Below are 14,699 nucleotides of genomic sequence, written 5' to 3'. Positions count from 1 at the left end.
TTTATTTATTTGACAGAGAGAGAAAGAGAATGAGCTCACAAAGGAGGGGGAGCAGCAGGCGGAGGGAGAGGGACAAGCAGACTCCCCGCTGAGCAGGGAGCCCGAAGCAGGACTCAATCCCAGGACCCTGGGATCATGACCTGAGCCCAAGGCAGAAGCTGAACTGACCAAGCCACCCAGGCGGCCCCCTTCCCTGCCCCCCCTTACTAACTTCTTACACTAGGATGGTACATTTGTGTCAGTTAATCACTCAGATTGATAGATTATTGTTAAAGATCATAGTGTATTCAGACTTCTTAGCTTGTTTTTGTTTTTGTTTTTAACCTAATGCTCTTTATCTGTTCTAGGAGTGCATCCAGGGCACACAGTTACTTTTGGTCTTCATACCTCGTACCTCACACCCTTTAGGCTCCTCTTGGAGCTTCAGACTTTCTTTATTTCTGATGAGCTTTGTAGTTTTGCAGAGCCTGTCGGGTGCTTCTTTGGCTGCCGCATCCCAGGGTTTGCCTGGGTGCATCCTCTCATCATGGTTCATTGCTGTTGGCCTTGACCATGGCCTCCTGGCTGGAGTGGTGGTAGCCGGGTTTCTCCACTGGGAAATGCCCCCTTTTCCCCGTTTCTGTGCTATGCTTCTTAGGAGGAGGACACAGCCTGGCTCTGTGCTGTTATCATGAGATTTTTCTCCTGCCAGATGGCAGCAGAGACTACTCTTGAGAAAGAGGTACCTCTTTCTGCCTTGTGGAAGGCACTTTCTGGACGTGGTGGCCCTGCTGGCCACACGCTGCTGTGTAAGAAGACTTGGGTCCCCCCACATTAGGTATGAGGGGCTGGGAAGACCTGCAAAGCAGCTCCGAGGCATGGCTCCTGCTGCCCGGTCTCTGTTACTTTGGTGTGATGCAGAGATGTGTGCTTATGCTTGGAAGAGATGAAAGAGCACAGGTGGCATGGAGAGACCGGAGACTGTCCCTGCCCTGCCTGTGGGGACACCACTCCCCTCCCCAAGGCCACCAAGGCTGACACTTCAGTACATCTTTCTAGATTTTTCAACATAATATATGGTCATGGCATATTAAGTCGTGTGCTGTTAATCATATAATTATTCATTAAATATATAATTAATATGAAATGCGTTATTAAACATCACGTATACTTTGTTAAACATAGAAATAAATATGTGTAAATAGGCATACAAGTAAAAATTACCATATATAAATAAATATATCTTTAAATGAATATGTAAACACAATTAGATACACAATAGACTTAAAGGATAAAAATCCATTTTTATTAAGTAGGATCATATAGTTTTGCAACCTAGTGATTTCACTTGAATCTTAATGTTTTTACTAGGTCAACATAGATCTTTATTTATTGGTTCCATTTATTCATGTTTGTAATGCTGATAAAACACACATCACCTAAAATTGACCATTTTAAACATCGTTCAGTATATGGTTCAGTACATTAAGTGCATTCACGCTGTTGTGCAGCCACCACGAACCTCCGTCTCCAGAACTCTTTGTCTCAGCACAGCTAGAACTCTGTGCTGGTGAAACACTACCTCCCCGAGGCCCCCTCCCGCGGCCCCCCTCCCACGGTCCCCTCCCCTAGCAGCACCACCACCCTTCTTTCTGTCTCTGTGGATCTGACTGCCTCAGGGACCTCCTATAAGGGGAATCCTACATCATTTGTCTTTTTGTGCTGGCTTATTTCACCGAGCACGGTGTCGTCAGGGTTCGTCCATGTGGTAGCAGGTGTCAGAATGTCCTTCCTTTGAGGCTGAATAACTTTCCTTCGTCTGGATGAACTGTATTTTGCTTCTCCACTGTTCTGTCCATCTGTGGACACTTGGGCTGCTTCCACATCTTGACTCCTGTGACTCATGGTGCTGTGATACCTCATTGTGATCCCACTTCCAGCCCTTTAGGGTGTGCCCCTATGTGTTGTGTTGCTTAAAATGGGTTTTTTTGGTGACGAGTCTGGTGTGGACATGGAATAGGAAAAGCATGGGAAAGAGGAGGGGGCTGCTTGCATAGGTTCTGGAGGAGGGAAGCACGCTGCTCGGGGGCCACATGGGCAGAGGGAGAGAGGATCCTTGGGCAAGTTTCTCTGCGGGGATCCAGGGAAGAAGGGGTTTCACTGGTGATTTGAGTACCATGAGGTCACGGGATGGCAGGAGGGAGGCAGGAAGAGCTCAGGGCTGGGTCTCACGCAAGGCTGGCCAGGTCTGGCTTCTTCTCTGCCTTCTCTGCCTGTGTCCTCACCTGTCCCTGCATTTCCCATCACTCCCTCTTTGTCCCTCCATGAGTGGATGTCATATTCCAGCCCTGTGGACCGGCCTCTTCCTTGTAGCTGGGAAAGCTGGTGTATGTCATCCCAGGAGAGCTGCTTCAGCCTGGGGTCTCTACAGAGTGAGTCTGAAACACACGGCTCTCAGTGGCCAAGGGCCCGGGCTTGTGTGACCACAAGCAAAGGATATAGGGAAAGCCTTCCAAGTGGGCAGAGACAGTGGCCGCACAGTTTCCTCTCAACCCCATGCTCTCCTGCCCAAGTGAGGGCTCTCCCAGCCATAGGAACTAGCTGGGGCCAGAATGTCCCACTCAGCTCTTGTAGTCTTCACTGCCCGCACATATCCTTTCTCACTCCATTATGTGCAAACCAGCACATCCAGAGCTGGGCTGTGTGCGTTCAACGCTGGTTGTGGGACCTGCAGGGAGTTATCTAGTTATCTGTGTGTGGGGATCTTACTGTAAAGAGAGAATGATATTTCCCTGGCTTCTCATAAAGACTATTCATATATTAGAGTGTGCAGCAGGGGACCCAGCTCATTTAGAGGGCTCCAGCCAGGGCAGTTTTTTTTTTTTTAAATAATTATTATTATTGTATCATTTTCTAGTAGAAAGATCTGAGCCTTTCTGGAAGCTGCTATTTTACAAAGGTGGGCTGGGAGAGTTGGCCCAGCCCCGTTTGGACATGTGTCATCACTGAGCAAGGTGAAGCAAGCTGGGAGGAGGCTTTGGGGTCTTTACTTTTTTAGATTAGGGTCTGAGACACAGGCTGAGAGACTTGGCCAAGGACACACAGCAAGGGAATGGTTCCATCCGCAACCTAGTTCTCTGGACTCCTTATCTGGTATTTTATGAGTCACTCCATAGGAACTTGCAAGGTCTGGGGAATTCAGAGGCTGGGGGTTCAACCAGTGTCACAGGGTTAGAAAGAAGCTGAGCTGGGATTCGAACTCAGGTCTGAGAACATGAAATTTTGACCACACAGTGCTGCCTTCCCGGACAGCTTCCCAAATGCAGTTACGACCAAGTTGCTGGCCATTGTGGGAAAGAGGAGGTAATCCTATATTCCTGGTGGGGATGGTCCACCTAGAAAAACTAATTTCAGATTCCTGGATAAAAGCGCAACTCATCTCTGTGTGAGCCATTTACGAGAAGACTTTCAATCACTTCTTAGGAGCATTTCTTCATTAGTGACTTTTGCCTTCTGAATTTTTTAGGACTTACCCCGTTTGATTTGGCACAGCGTGGAAAGCTCTCGCTTTAAAACTGAAGGTAAGTTTTTCTTCTGCTTGGTTTTTCATTGCTTTGACTGCAAAGGAAAATTGGACCCTAAAGCCAAAACCCTCCTGCCTCCACCTCCTTCACACTCCACTGCTCTGCCTCCCTTGGGCAAATATGGCTTATCATCCCGGGACCCTATAGAGCAAGGGCAGTGTGTTGCCCCTCCAGCAGCTGGCTGGAGCTGTAGTGTATGGAACAGGATTCCCAGTAAGGTGGCCTGTCCCTATTCTCCCCCGAAGGAGTCTGATGAATACAGAATGTGCAAAGACTACAGAATGAGTTTCCTGCGGCTGTTTTCACAAATCACAAACTTTGTGGCTTAAAACAATGCAGACTTAACTCTCTTAGTGTTCTGCAGGGCAGAAGTGTGGAACCCGTATAGCTGGGCTAAAGTCAAGGTGTGGGCAAGGCCACACTCGCTCCGAGGCTCTGGGGAGAATGTTTGCTGCTTTTCCAGCATCCGTGGCTGCGCTCCTCACCTTCCTTGGATCCCGGCCCCTTCCTCCATCCTGGAGCCAGCAGGCCAGAGTCTTGCCTCAGTGGTCAGGTGGCCGCCTTCTCTTCTGCCTGTCGGTCCTCCCTCTGCCTCCGTCTCATAGGGACACCTGGGATTACATTTCCCACCCCCCTAGATAATCCAGGCGATTTCCTCCGATCAACAGCCTTAGTGTAATCATGTTTGGGAAGCCCCTGTTGCCTACAAGGTGACATATTTACTGGTTCCCTGGACTGGCGTCTGGGATCACTCAGCCAACCAGCCAGGTGATGGAAATTGAGCTGAAACTCACCTACGGAAAACAGAACTTGCTCATCTTACACCTGAGCCACTAGGCGTGGGCACTGCTCGCTCCAGGGGCTCGGCCTGCCGGGGCTACGTCTTTCTCTTTCCATCTCTCCTGTGGTCTCCTGTGGTTCCCTCATTCCTGGGAGCCTTTGGGAGCAGTACAGAGGAAGACTTCCCAGTAGCTTGGCAGGAGTTCTAGGGAAGACCGGTGGGCTCGGCCTGAGGCCTCTCCCTGTCCCCAAGCCTGTCACTGGGGTTGGGGGGAGGAGTATTCTGGGTTCTGTGCCTCATTCTGCCTCTTGGGGACCGGGATGGGTTGGGGTCCAGGCTGGCCCGCAGGATACTTATTGAGTAGAGGAGGCGCCGCAAAACCATCTTTCCACCCAGAGTCTGCTTGGCACAGATTGTGAATACACCTTCCTCAAAGATCCTGATTTATACCAGGGATAGACAGATCTCACTTACTTGGAGAATTAAAAAGTGTTTCCTTTGTCTTTTGTTACTCTCTGCACACTTTACATTTTACAAAATCCAGTATTTTCTTTTGAGTAAAATAGATTGAGGTGATCTTACTGCATTCATAGAGACCTTTTATTCATTCAGTAGCCAAACTCGTTGGTGAAAGGGAACCCAATGTGCTACTCTGTGACTGCATTAAGAGCAGGGGACGGGCATTAGGGCCACTAGGAGGGGCTTCAGGCAGGGCTTCCTGGAGGAGGTACTCCTCACAGAGTCCTGAGAACTGAGTTTAGCAGGGCAAAGGGGATGGAAGGAGAGGCTTCCAGGCACATGGCAACCAGAGGCAGGAGAGTGAGGGTGTAGCCAAAGAACTGCACAGATGGTACACATGGGCCCTTGTGCTGATGGCAGGAATGGACGGACCGATGATATGCTGCGTGGTTATAGTCGCTTCGTAGCATGAATTTCTTCTGTACTGTCAACACCTGCCCTCATTTGAGTCTTCCTTAGAGCCCGTGGCCAGGCCTTTTGAGGACCAGGGGCCATAAACAGGTCACCAGAGATAAAACCCGGTGTGGCCTTATGGTTTTATGTCCAGCAAGTCTACTGAGAAAGCACATGTCACATAGGCTGAGGGGCCAGGCAAGGGTCCAGAGATGGGCGTCCTGTCTCCTTGGCACCCATGTAATTTACTCAATATGTTCTTGAGTTAGCAGCCAGCCTGGGAAGGCGCCCACTTGCTTCCATGGAGAGTCCCGGTGTGCTCACCTTTATTCCCAGTCCAACGTCATGACCTGGCTCAACCACAGACACTAATTCAAAGACAGGATACTAATTTTATCCAGTTCTACATCTTTTTTTCTTTTTTTTCCCCCAAGTTTTTGTTTCTTCCAACCTTGATTTTAAAATTATAAGAGTTTTCAAAAGCACTTCTGGTATATGTTATGGTATCAATACACCATAACAAAGACTGAAAAATGAAGTCGTTCTTTTTTTTTTTTTTAAGATTTTATTTATTTATAAGTCAGTCGGAGAAGGACAAACATATGGTCTCATTCATTTGGGGAATATAAAAAATAATGAAAGGGAATAAAGGGGAAAGGAGAGAAAATGAGTGGGAAATATCAGAGAGGGAGACAGAACATGAGAGACTCCTAACTCTGGGAAACGAACAAGGGGTGGTGGAAGGGGAGGTGGGCGGGGGGTGGGGGTGACTGGGTGACGGGCACTGAGGGGGGCACTTGATGGGATGAGCGCTGGGTGTTATGCTATATGTTGGCAAATTGAATTCCAAAAAAAAAAAATATATATATATATATATATATATATATATAAAATTAACAGCTGATGGAACGCTTGTGCTTAAAAACAAAAATGATTTTATTTATTTATTCATGAGAGACACATAGAGATAGGCAGAGACATAGGTAGAGGGAGAAGTAGGCTCCCTGTGGGGAGCCCGATGCGGGACTCGATCCCAGGACCCCGGGATCATGCCCTGTAGCCAATAAAGTCATTCTTAATTAAATTACGGTTTGTGTCTGGATGGAAGGTAAATGTTGAAAAACATACAACAGTACAATCCAAGTCATTTGAAACATTTGAATTTCTGGCTGCGAGCACTGAGAACTCTGCAGCATGTTCACGTGTGGCCTGACATCTCCTTTACTCCTGCGGCAGCCCCGTCTCAGGGATATTTTAACCACATTCCCGAGTGAGGGAACCTGAGGCTCAAAATGTCTGGGGCTACATAGACCGTCAGCACCCACTCCTGACAGCCCTGCCAGTACCGTTTCTGTGTTACCCACGGTGCTCATGATTTTTTGACATACATTGACATAGAGCAAATTCTAGAGGGAGCCGTTCCCGTTGGGTGGCTCTACAGGCACTGTGTCTGGCAGTGGACCCATCCTCCTCATAGGAGCCATCAGGACACTCACCCAGGGCCCATTCTGCTTGAGACGGTTCATCAGAAGGACCCAGTGGAGGGAGACCTATTTTTCTGTCCTGTTGGGTTAGGGAAACTGAGGCACAGGGAGATTACATGACTTGCCCAAGGACCCACCTAGTGGCAGCGTCAGGATTTGAACCCAGCACCATCTGATGCCCTGTGTGTAGGAATCACCCAGGTGGTCTGACTTAGTATATCTGAGGGGGGGTCCAGTAAAGTACCTTTTAGCCCACACCCACAAAGAGCAGCGCACACTTTGAGAAGCCCTCTCCTTAAGGCTCCCTAGCCTCCCACCACATGAGCATGTCACATCTTCCTGGCAAAGAGATGATAGGTCCTTCGTTCATTTATTCCTTCACTTGGTTATTTTCAGCAAACACCTCGTGGGGGCCTTCTGCGTACATGCAACCTGCCTCCTGCGTTCACCCCGATGTCTTACTGCCTTCCTGCAACATGTTTTTGCTGTTTTGTAGGGGGAGCACCCCTTGGAAGGAAATTCAGCAGGAAAAGTGGAGTCTTTAGCCCACTCCCAACTTCTGTAGCGTCCAGTGGGCCAGAGACTCAATCCATGGTTGCTTTTACTCCCTCATGGCCCAAGAAGACTTTGTTTAAAAGAGAGTCTCCTATAACATACCACCTGGTAAGTGACACGTATGGTACTTTAACAGGATTCTCAGAAGTTGGAAAGAAACCGGTGTGGGGCCAACTGTGTATACCATGCCACAGGCTTTGATTCAGAAGAGCCTGTTCCTTCTCTTGGGCAAAGTACAGCTACTATTCCAAAGAGCTTTCTCTTCTGTATGACATCTAGTATTTAAGATGGACGGGAGGTGTGAACCTGAGCAGTGGGCTGCTGGTTCTGAAGCAGGGCTCTGGGTTCTTTTTATTATTATTTTTTAAGATTTTATTTATTTATTCATGAGAGACATACACACACACACACACACACACACAGAGAGAGAGAGAGAGAGAGAGAGAGAGAGAGAGAGAGAGAGACAGCCAGAGGGAGAAGCAGGCTCCCTGCAGGGAGCCCGAAGTGAGGTACCATCCCAGGACCTTGGGATCACGACCTGAGCCAAAGGCAGATGCTCAACCACTGAGCCACCCAGGCGTCCCAGGGCTCTGGGTTCTGGTCCACCTGGCCCCATGTGCTGCCAGCGGTCGTAAACACGCTGCGGCCGACAGCAACAGGGAGCGCTGACCAAGTATTTCCCCTGAGCCAGGCGCTGGGCTTAACACTTGATTTGCACAATCTCGGGAGGCCTCAATACAGATTCCCGCAACAGGTATGATTTTTATTCCCATTTTGCAGACAGGGACCAGGTTAGAGAGATGGCCAAATGTGTTGAGAGTCCTGCAGGTGAAGCAGCAGAGCCAGGATGCCAAGCCCCTGCCCTTTGCTGTGGCTCGACGTCCTGCTCTTGTGTTCCGTTCTGTTTTATGTGTTGGCATCATGTAGAGCTGGCTTTCACTTACAATTTCATGACCTAAGATGGCGTGAGAGCCACTGAGCGCGGCCAGCAGGCTGCCGTGGCCATGAGCCCCTGCTTGACTGCCTGCTGGGTGGTTGAATTAGTTTCTTAGAGCTGCTATAACAAGGAACCACCAACTTGGTGGCTTAAAAGAGTGAGATCATTTTATCACGGGTCTGGAGGCTAGGAGTACAAAATTAGGGTGTTAGCAGAGCCATGCACCCTCCAAAGACTCTCTCCAAAGGGGAGGATTTTTTCTTGTGTCTTCTACCTTCTGGTAACTTCCTTAGCTTGTGGTCACATCATTTCAATCTCTGCATTGGGACTCTCCAGAGAAACAGACCCAATCAGAGTTATGTGTGTGTAGACAGAGAGGGAGGGAAAGATTTATTTTAGGGAATTGGCTCATGTGGTTGTGGGGCTGGCAAGTTCAAAATCTGCAGGACCAGCTGGAAACCCTGGGATGAGCTGATGCTACAGAATTCCTCTTCATCTCAGAAGGTTAGTCTTTTTTGGTTAAGGCCTCAGCTGATTGGGGGAGGCCCACCCACATCATGCAGGCTCATCTGCTTCACTCACAGTCCTTGGGTCTCAATGCTAATCTCATCCAACAAATGCCCTCACATTAGCATCCAGGTGTGTTTGGTTAAATATCTTGGTGTCTCAGCCAAACCTGCACATGAAGTTTACTATCACGCTCTATCTTCACATGGGCTTCTTGTGTGTTTGTCTTTTCCTTTTCCATCACTCATATGGACATGTGTCATTGGATCCAGGGGTGGCTGAAATCTAGAATGACCTCATCTTGAGATCCTTAGCTTAGGTATGTCTTCAGAGACCCCTTTTCCAAGTAAGATCACATTTGCTGGGTCCAGGGGTCAGGATGGGGACCTCTCTTTTTTGGGACCCACCATGCAGCTCTCCCTCTCCACCCCCCACTCCCCCACCCCGTGATCACTCTTGGTCTTTACAGTCCCCTGTGGCAAGGACAGGTGACTTGTGGCCTTTCCTATCACACTTGATGCTCTGTCACCCGTCCTGTGTGTATTTGCTCAAAAGCTGTGTTTAGTAATGCTCAGAAGAACAGAAAGCCAGTTGCCTGCCCAAGGGCTCTTGGACTCAGGGTGCTGGCATGTCAAAGGCATTGGGGAGGTGGTGGCTGGAGAGCACACTGGGGTCCAGGGCCTGGGCACCAGGCTAATGCTGGCATGATGCTGCATGCACATTGTCTACATTGTCCTAGGAACATGGCTTCCCTTCTCTGCTGCCTTATTTCTGTGCAATAAGAGGGTCATGCTCTGGAGAGGGGATGTGTGGAAGAATCATAGTACATGGAGTCACACAGCCAGAGTAGAGTCCTAGCTTCCTGCCCATGTGACTTTGGGCAAGTGAGTTAACCTTCCTGAGCCTTAAGTTTCCTTTTTTTTTTTTTTTTAGCCTTAAGTTTCCTTATCTGTAAAATGGGAGCAATAGAACCCACGTATGTAAAGGGATGGACATATGGCTGGATTTGGGAAGTAACAGCCACTGTTATGATGATTGTATCACTAAGGGCTGCCTTTGTTGGCACATAATGTCCCACTGAGGGAACTAGGTGGGCAGGGCAGAGGGCGGGAGGTGTGGCTAAGGACAGCTTCCCTGGTGTGAGGGGTCAGAGTCCGATTCAGTTTAAAGGATACGTTAGTAGCATGAGGACCATGCCCTGGGGTCGGGGGGTGGGGGACAAGGGGTGGAGGTGGCAAGGGAGAGACCAGCAGATATGGGTTGTGATTATGAGGGGCAGTGGGAGCTGGCATCCGGTGAGTGGGCCCTGGCTATCCTCTGGGATGTTACAGGGAAGTACACCAGAGATGGAGGAGGCCAGACCTAGGGGTTCCCCTGCGCGGATGGTGTATCAGCGGCTCCAGTGCACCGTGATCCGAACTGGCTTGGCCACTGCTCTGTGTGGCAAGTGGACCCCATTAGCCGGTGCCCCAGGGCCACGCAGGGCACATGAGCCATTGCTGTGGGATTTTCCCATGCCCTTGCTCACATTCCTTTTGTCAAAGCATCATCTCCAGCATGCTGGGTCCCCATGCATCCCCCAGACTAGGAGAGACCTCCGGTATGCCCACATGCCCACATCCTTTGTTCCTCATGGGCTTTATGTTCTGATCCTTTCAGTAGGCTCTTAAAACATTCAAGATTACTTAAGGCAGTTATTAAACTAGAAGAAGTAAATCTGTATCCTTCCTTTAAAAGTTCGTGTGTATTTATGTATCTTTTACTTTTTTTTAGATCAAATGCTTTTATGAAACATGGGTAGCGTGCATTTCATTTTTAATCATTTAATCATTTCTGTATTTTTTGTAGTATGGCGACATCTCAAGAGATGTGCAAGGAACTGCTGAGGATGGAGTGATTTTTCAGAAATGTGCAGTGGTAGGTATTCATAGGCAGCTTATAGTTGGAGAGAAAATAGTTGGATTTTGACCAAATCATGTCTTGGTAGAGTTATATATTTAGGACTGATAAGTCATGGAGTTATCCACCCATGTCCAGACATACGAGGGATGAAGTGATGTACAAGGGATTTCCTGTTTCATATCATGGCACCAGGGCCAAGAGTTTTGGTAGCAATTAAACTCCCATTTGTGAAAATGCACTGTGATCATTTTGAACAGGAAAGAAAGAATGATGCATTTTCTTTCATTATTGATACGGTGCTTCACAGTTTAAAAATTTTATTCTCGTCTTTAAAGCCTCTGATCCTTACTCATCCTGTGAGATGGCATTTCACATTATCATTGTGTTGGGGGTCCTGGAGACCGCCCTCGGGTTCCATGATTCGCTGGCAGGACTCACACGACTCAGGAAAGCTGGTGGTCTCACAGTTACGATTTATTACAGCAGAGGGTGCATATTAAGGTCAGCGAAGTAAAAGGCACCTAGGATGGAGTTGTGAGACCAGGCGCAAGCTTCCCCTTGTCCTGCCCTGGCAGAGTAGTGAGGCTGGTGTTTCATTTTCTGGAGCACTGACGTGTAACTTCACGTACCAAGTATTGTCCACCAGGGATGCGTACTCAAACCTTGATGTCTGGGGGTTTTGGTGCAGCCCATCATGGAGGCATGCTGTGTCCATGCAGCTGGCCTCAGTAACTGGTCTCCAGCTCAAGGTCTCCAGAGGTCACCTTGACACAGCTTGGCTCACGGCCCCCACCTCTAAGCATCCTGTTAGCACAGACGGCCTGTTGGGGCCCAAGGCCACAGGTGTATAAGGTGCTCTTCTCACACAAGATAGTCTAAGGGCTTTACCTCCCAGGAGTTGGCCAAGGGTCAGTCCTTTCTTTGAGGTGTGCAGGGTCTGGGCAGTGCACACCTGCAGAGTTAACCCTCTGCTGTACAGCCCTCGATTTATCTCAGGCCTTCAGCCGTCCTGTTCCCCTCCCTAGATACAGTGCCGGAAACTGGTGCTACCAGTTTCTCCTACGTCCTCCTAGGGATGTTTCTGCCACATGTGTGAGAGTGTGTGCATGTGTACCTGCATATATAGACATTGTTTCCCTCTTTCCCCAGCTCCTGCATCCCTTCTGGCAGGGCTGGATGAAGGTGGGGCAGGGATAGTGGGAAAAGCTTATCAGAGAGTGGGAACAGGGCACGGTTGCAGAGGCCAGGCGGAGAGCTGAGCTGCTTGGGCCACCAGACCACTTGCAGCAGCCGAGCCGTTCAAACCCACGACCAAGCAGAGCCCACCTGAGGGAGGCTGGCCTGGAGGCTGGACACTGACTTGCTCAATCCTCGAGGTCACATGGCAGGCAGATGCCCTGGGCAGGGCACTGGGGCCGGGCTTAACCTACAAAATGACAGCACAAGGAGCCTTTGTCTGCATTTCTTGGTGACACCAATCGCCACAGTCTCCGCAGCCTGACTGTGGTTCTGTGCTTCAATATTTTTTCTTCTGTTTCTCTGTAGGAATAATCTCACTGCATTTCAGGGTCCCAGTTACTTTGAAACTGTCACCAAGCAACAGCTTAGTGAGAATGAGTCAAAACAGTCCTGGGGCCTTTGAAATCCCATCGGATAAATTCTCAGGCACTCCTTCTGCCTGAAGCTGAGCTGGGGGTCACGTTAGGAGGTTGGACTTAGCAGCAAATGACAGCCCTCCTGTCATCTCCTGTCCTAGGTGTCCAGGCAGAGCGAATTGCAGACAGCTCAGGTGAGACTGCTCGTGGACAACACCAGGACCCCTGCGGCCACCAACCTCTCAGACCTGCTCCTGCTCGACAACATCACTGGCCTCTCCATTAGGGGGTCGACCGGAAACAAGACCTCGGCAGGATTCCAGGCTTTCAGAAAGAAGTTTCTGCAAGGTAATAGCAGTGATAGCAGTGTATCAAGTCAAGGAGGGAAAACGAACATAGATACTGACAGAGCGTGTGATGCACAGCAGACGTGTTCTTAAAACACGTGACGTGTGTTCGCTCACAACGGACTTTATGATCAGGTATTGAAAGAGGAGACACCACTCAATACCAGCACCCAAAAAGCTGGATTTATAATTTAGGTTAGAGAGAGAGGTGGGATTTAGGGGAAGAGTTTTTAAGAAGTAGGTATTTTTATTATATATTAATTTTTATTATGAAAAATTTCAGACGTAACCAAAGATAGAGTTCAAGTCTATCCCTTGCCAGATGATGAGAGTTATCCCTCAGGGAAATGCACAGCTTCTGTTGGGGTGTGCTGGGTCCAGGTGGGAGTGGTTTGACACCAGCCCTGGAAGCATGTGTACGAAACCTTCCTGCAAGTTCTAGTGTGTCCACCGGAGTACCTCCCCGCTGATGGGCTGGCTTTCAGAGCACCGTCACTGGATGGCTTTAGAGGTGTGTTTCCTGAGGAACATTATCATTGGTTTATTAAGCAGATTTAAGTGAATTCTGGGATTGGTTGTTACCATGACTTCAGGACTGTCCATTTTCTTGGGAGGGTGAAATATCTTTGACTCTGGGTACCCATCTCATTTACAGAGGAAAAGACTGTGCACCCTGTACCCATTACGCTGTAGTGCCTGTCATGTGCTCAGGACTCATCTCTCCGCTTCCCTGTGATGGCCCATATTGCTCACCAATCATGCCACACGCTCTCACTGAGCCTAGACAGGGCCTCAGAGCCCTTCTTGACCTTGACTGTTGACAGAAGCTGCCAACAGAGTTGGCCCACAAGCAGCCACCTCTTTGCTGGCCGTGGTTTCAGCAGTGTCATAAAAACTGTTAGGATGTGTCCCAACCAAGTGATCCTCTGTGCCTTCCCTCTAAGATATACAAATAAATCCCACCAGTCCTTAAGCTAATGTTGAGAGACCAGGACATGGGGCCATGAGCAGAGTCAGAGCAGAGACCAAGTGAGGTGATGTGCCCTGGCTCTGCCTGGGTCCCTCCCCTCACCCTCCCAGCCCCTGGTCCAGCAGGCCTGCCTCTCTCCTCTCAGTTCCCCAGTGGCTTCCAGCATCTGTGCTCCTGCCAGACAGACCACACTCGTCACTTTCCCCCGCCTGTTAGCTCAGCATCCCCTGTGCCCCTGTGTCTGCTCGGGTGGCCCCCTCCCCTCCCCTGCACATCACTTACCTGCCCTCCTGTGCTTTGCCCAGCTTGGGGCCGCGTGCCTGTCCACACTGCATTCTGAACCCCACCAACCCTGACTTTTGCCTGCCACATGTCCCCGACACCAGCCTCCTCTCCGTGACTTGGGACAGTGACAATGCCTGCTTCAGGATACGGCTGTAAGGAGGAGGGGGTTAATGCACGGAAAGCCTGACCTACAGAAGCATTCCCCATGCCAGTAGCGATTTTGTGGTGATTGTTTTTATTCTGCATGTGTGTGTGTGTTTGGGGGGGTGTCATGTGGAGCACAGGTGATGGCCCCAGCGGAAGTGGCATCCTGTTCATTCCCCGGGGGAGTGGGTGCAAGGCACCCCCTCATCCTCAGCCTCCTGCTCTGGGCATCGCAGGCCATGAAGTCTCCTCTGTCTGCCTCGGGGCACCCTGTGGGGTCCATAGGGCTGGCACACAGCGGCACACTGTGCAGGCAATAAGCCACTGCGCCAGGGTGAGGGACCTTCACTGTGGTATCATCTCAGTCATTTCGGTCACGCTGCCTTTGTGAGTCTCACGATTTACCATTGCGTAAAAATAAAATGAAGGTGTTGAGGATTTTTAAAATAAAAATCCGGGTGGTTCCATAGGCTCAGCACTCATTATTCCTCTGCCTTTACGTTTTGTTTGTTTGCTTGAAGTCTCAGCACGTTGAGCAATGAAGCACCTGATAGCCTATGAGGGGCTAACCCTGAGCCCTGTGGCAGGTGTAGGCAGAGCTGGAGCACAGGCTTAGGGCAGTCAGGTGGCCCTGCTCATAGGCTGGCAGAGCAGGGTGGGCGTTGTCACCCACTGGCCACTGCAGGCGGGCACTCTTAGCCAGCAGCCCACTCCCAA

At 49.7% G+C, this 14,699-nt stretch overlaps 1 protein-coding gene across 5 annotated transcripts in view; it reads left to right on the top strand.

The window, feature by feature from the left end:
• EVC2 (EvC ciliary complex subunit 2) overlaps nucleotides 1–14,699 on the top strand; it is a 127,500-nt gene that overhangs the window by 3,629 nt on the left and 109,172 nt on the right. For all 5 annotated transcript variants that reach the window (XM_072737794.1, XM_072737796.1, XM_072737795.1 and 2 more), the window contains exons 2-5: nucleotides 3,506–3,560; nucleotides 7,237–7,403; nucleotides 10,588–10,656; nucleotides 12,398–12,584. In XM_072737794.1, coding sequence (XP_072593895.1) covers nucleotides 3,506–3,560; nucleotides 7,237–7,403; nucleotides 10,588–10,656; nucleotides 12,398–12,584 — 478 coding nt within the window. The remainder of the gene's footprint in view (nucleotides 1–3,505; nucleotides 3,561–7,236; nucleotides 7,404–10,587; nucleotides 10,657–12,397; nucleotides 12,585–14,699) is intronic.

The sequence above is a fragment of the Vulpes vulpes genome, chromosome 14 (assembly GCF_048418805.1).
Source record: "Vulpes vulpes isolate BD-2025 chromosome 14, VulVul3, whole genome shotgun sequence".
Classification (NCBI taxonomy): Eukaryota; Metazoa; Chordata; class Mammalia; order Carnivora; family Canidae; genus Vulpes; species Vulpes vulpes.
This window is presented reverse-complemented; position numbering and strand designations above follow the sequence as displayed.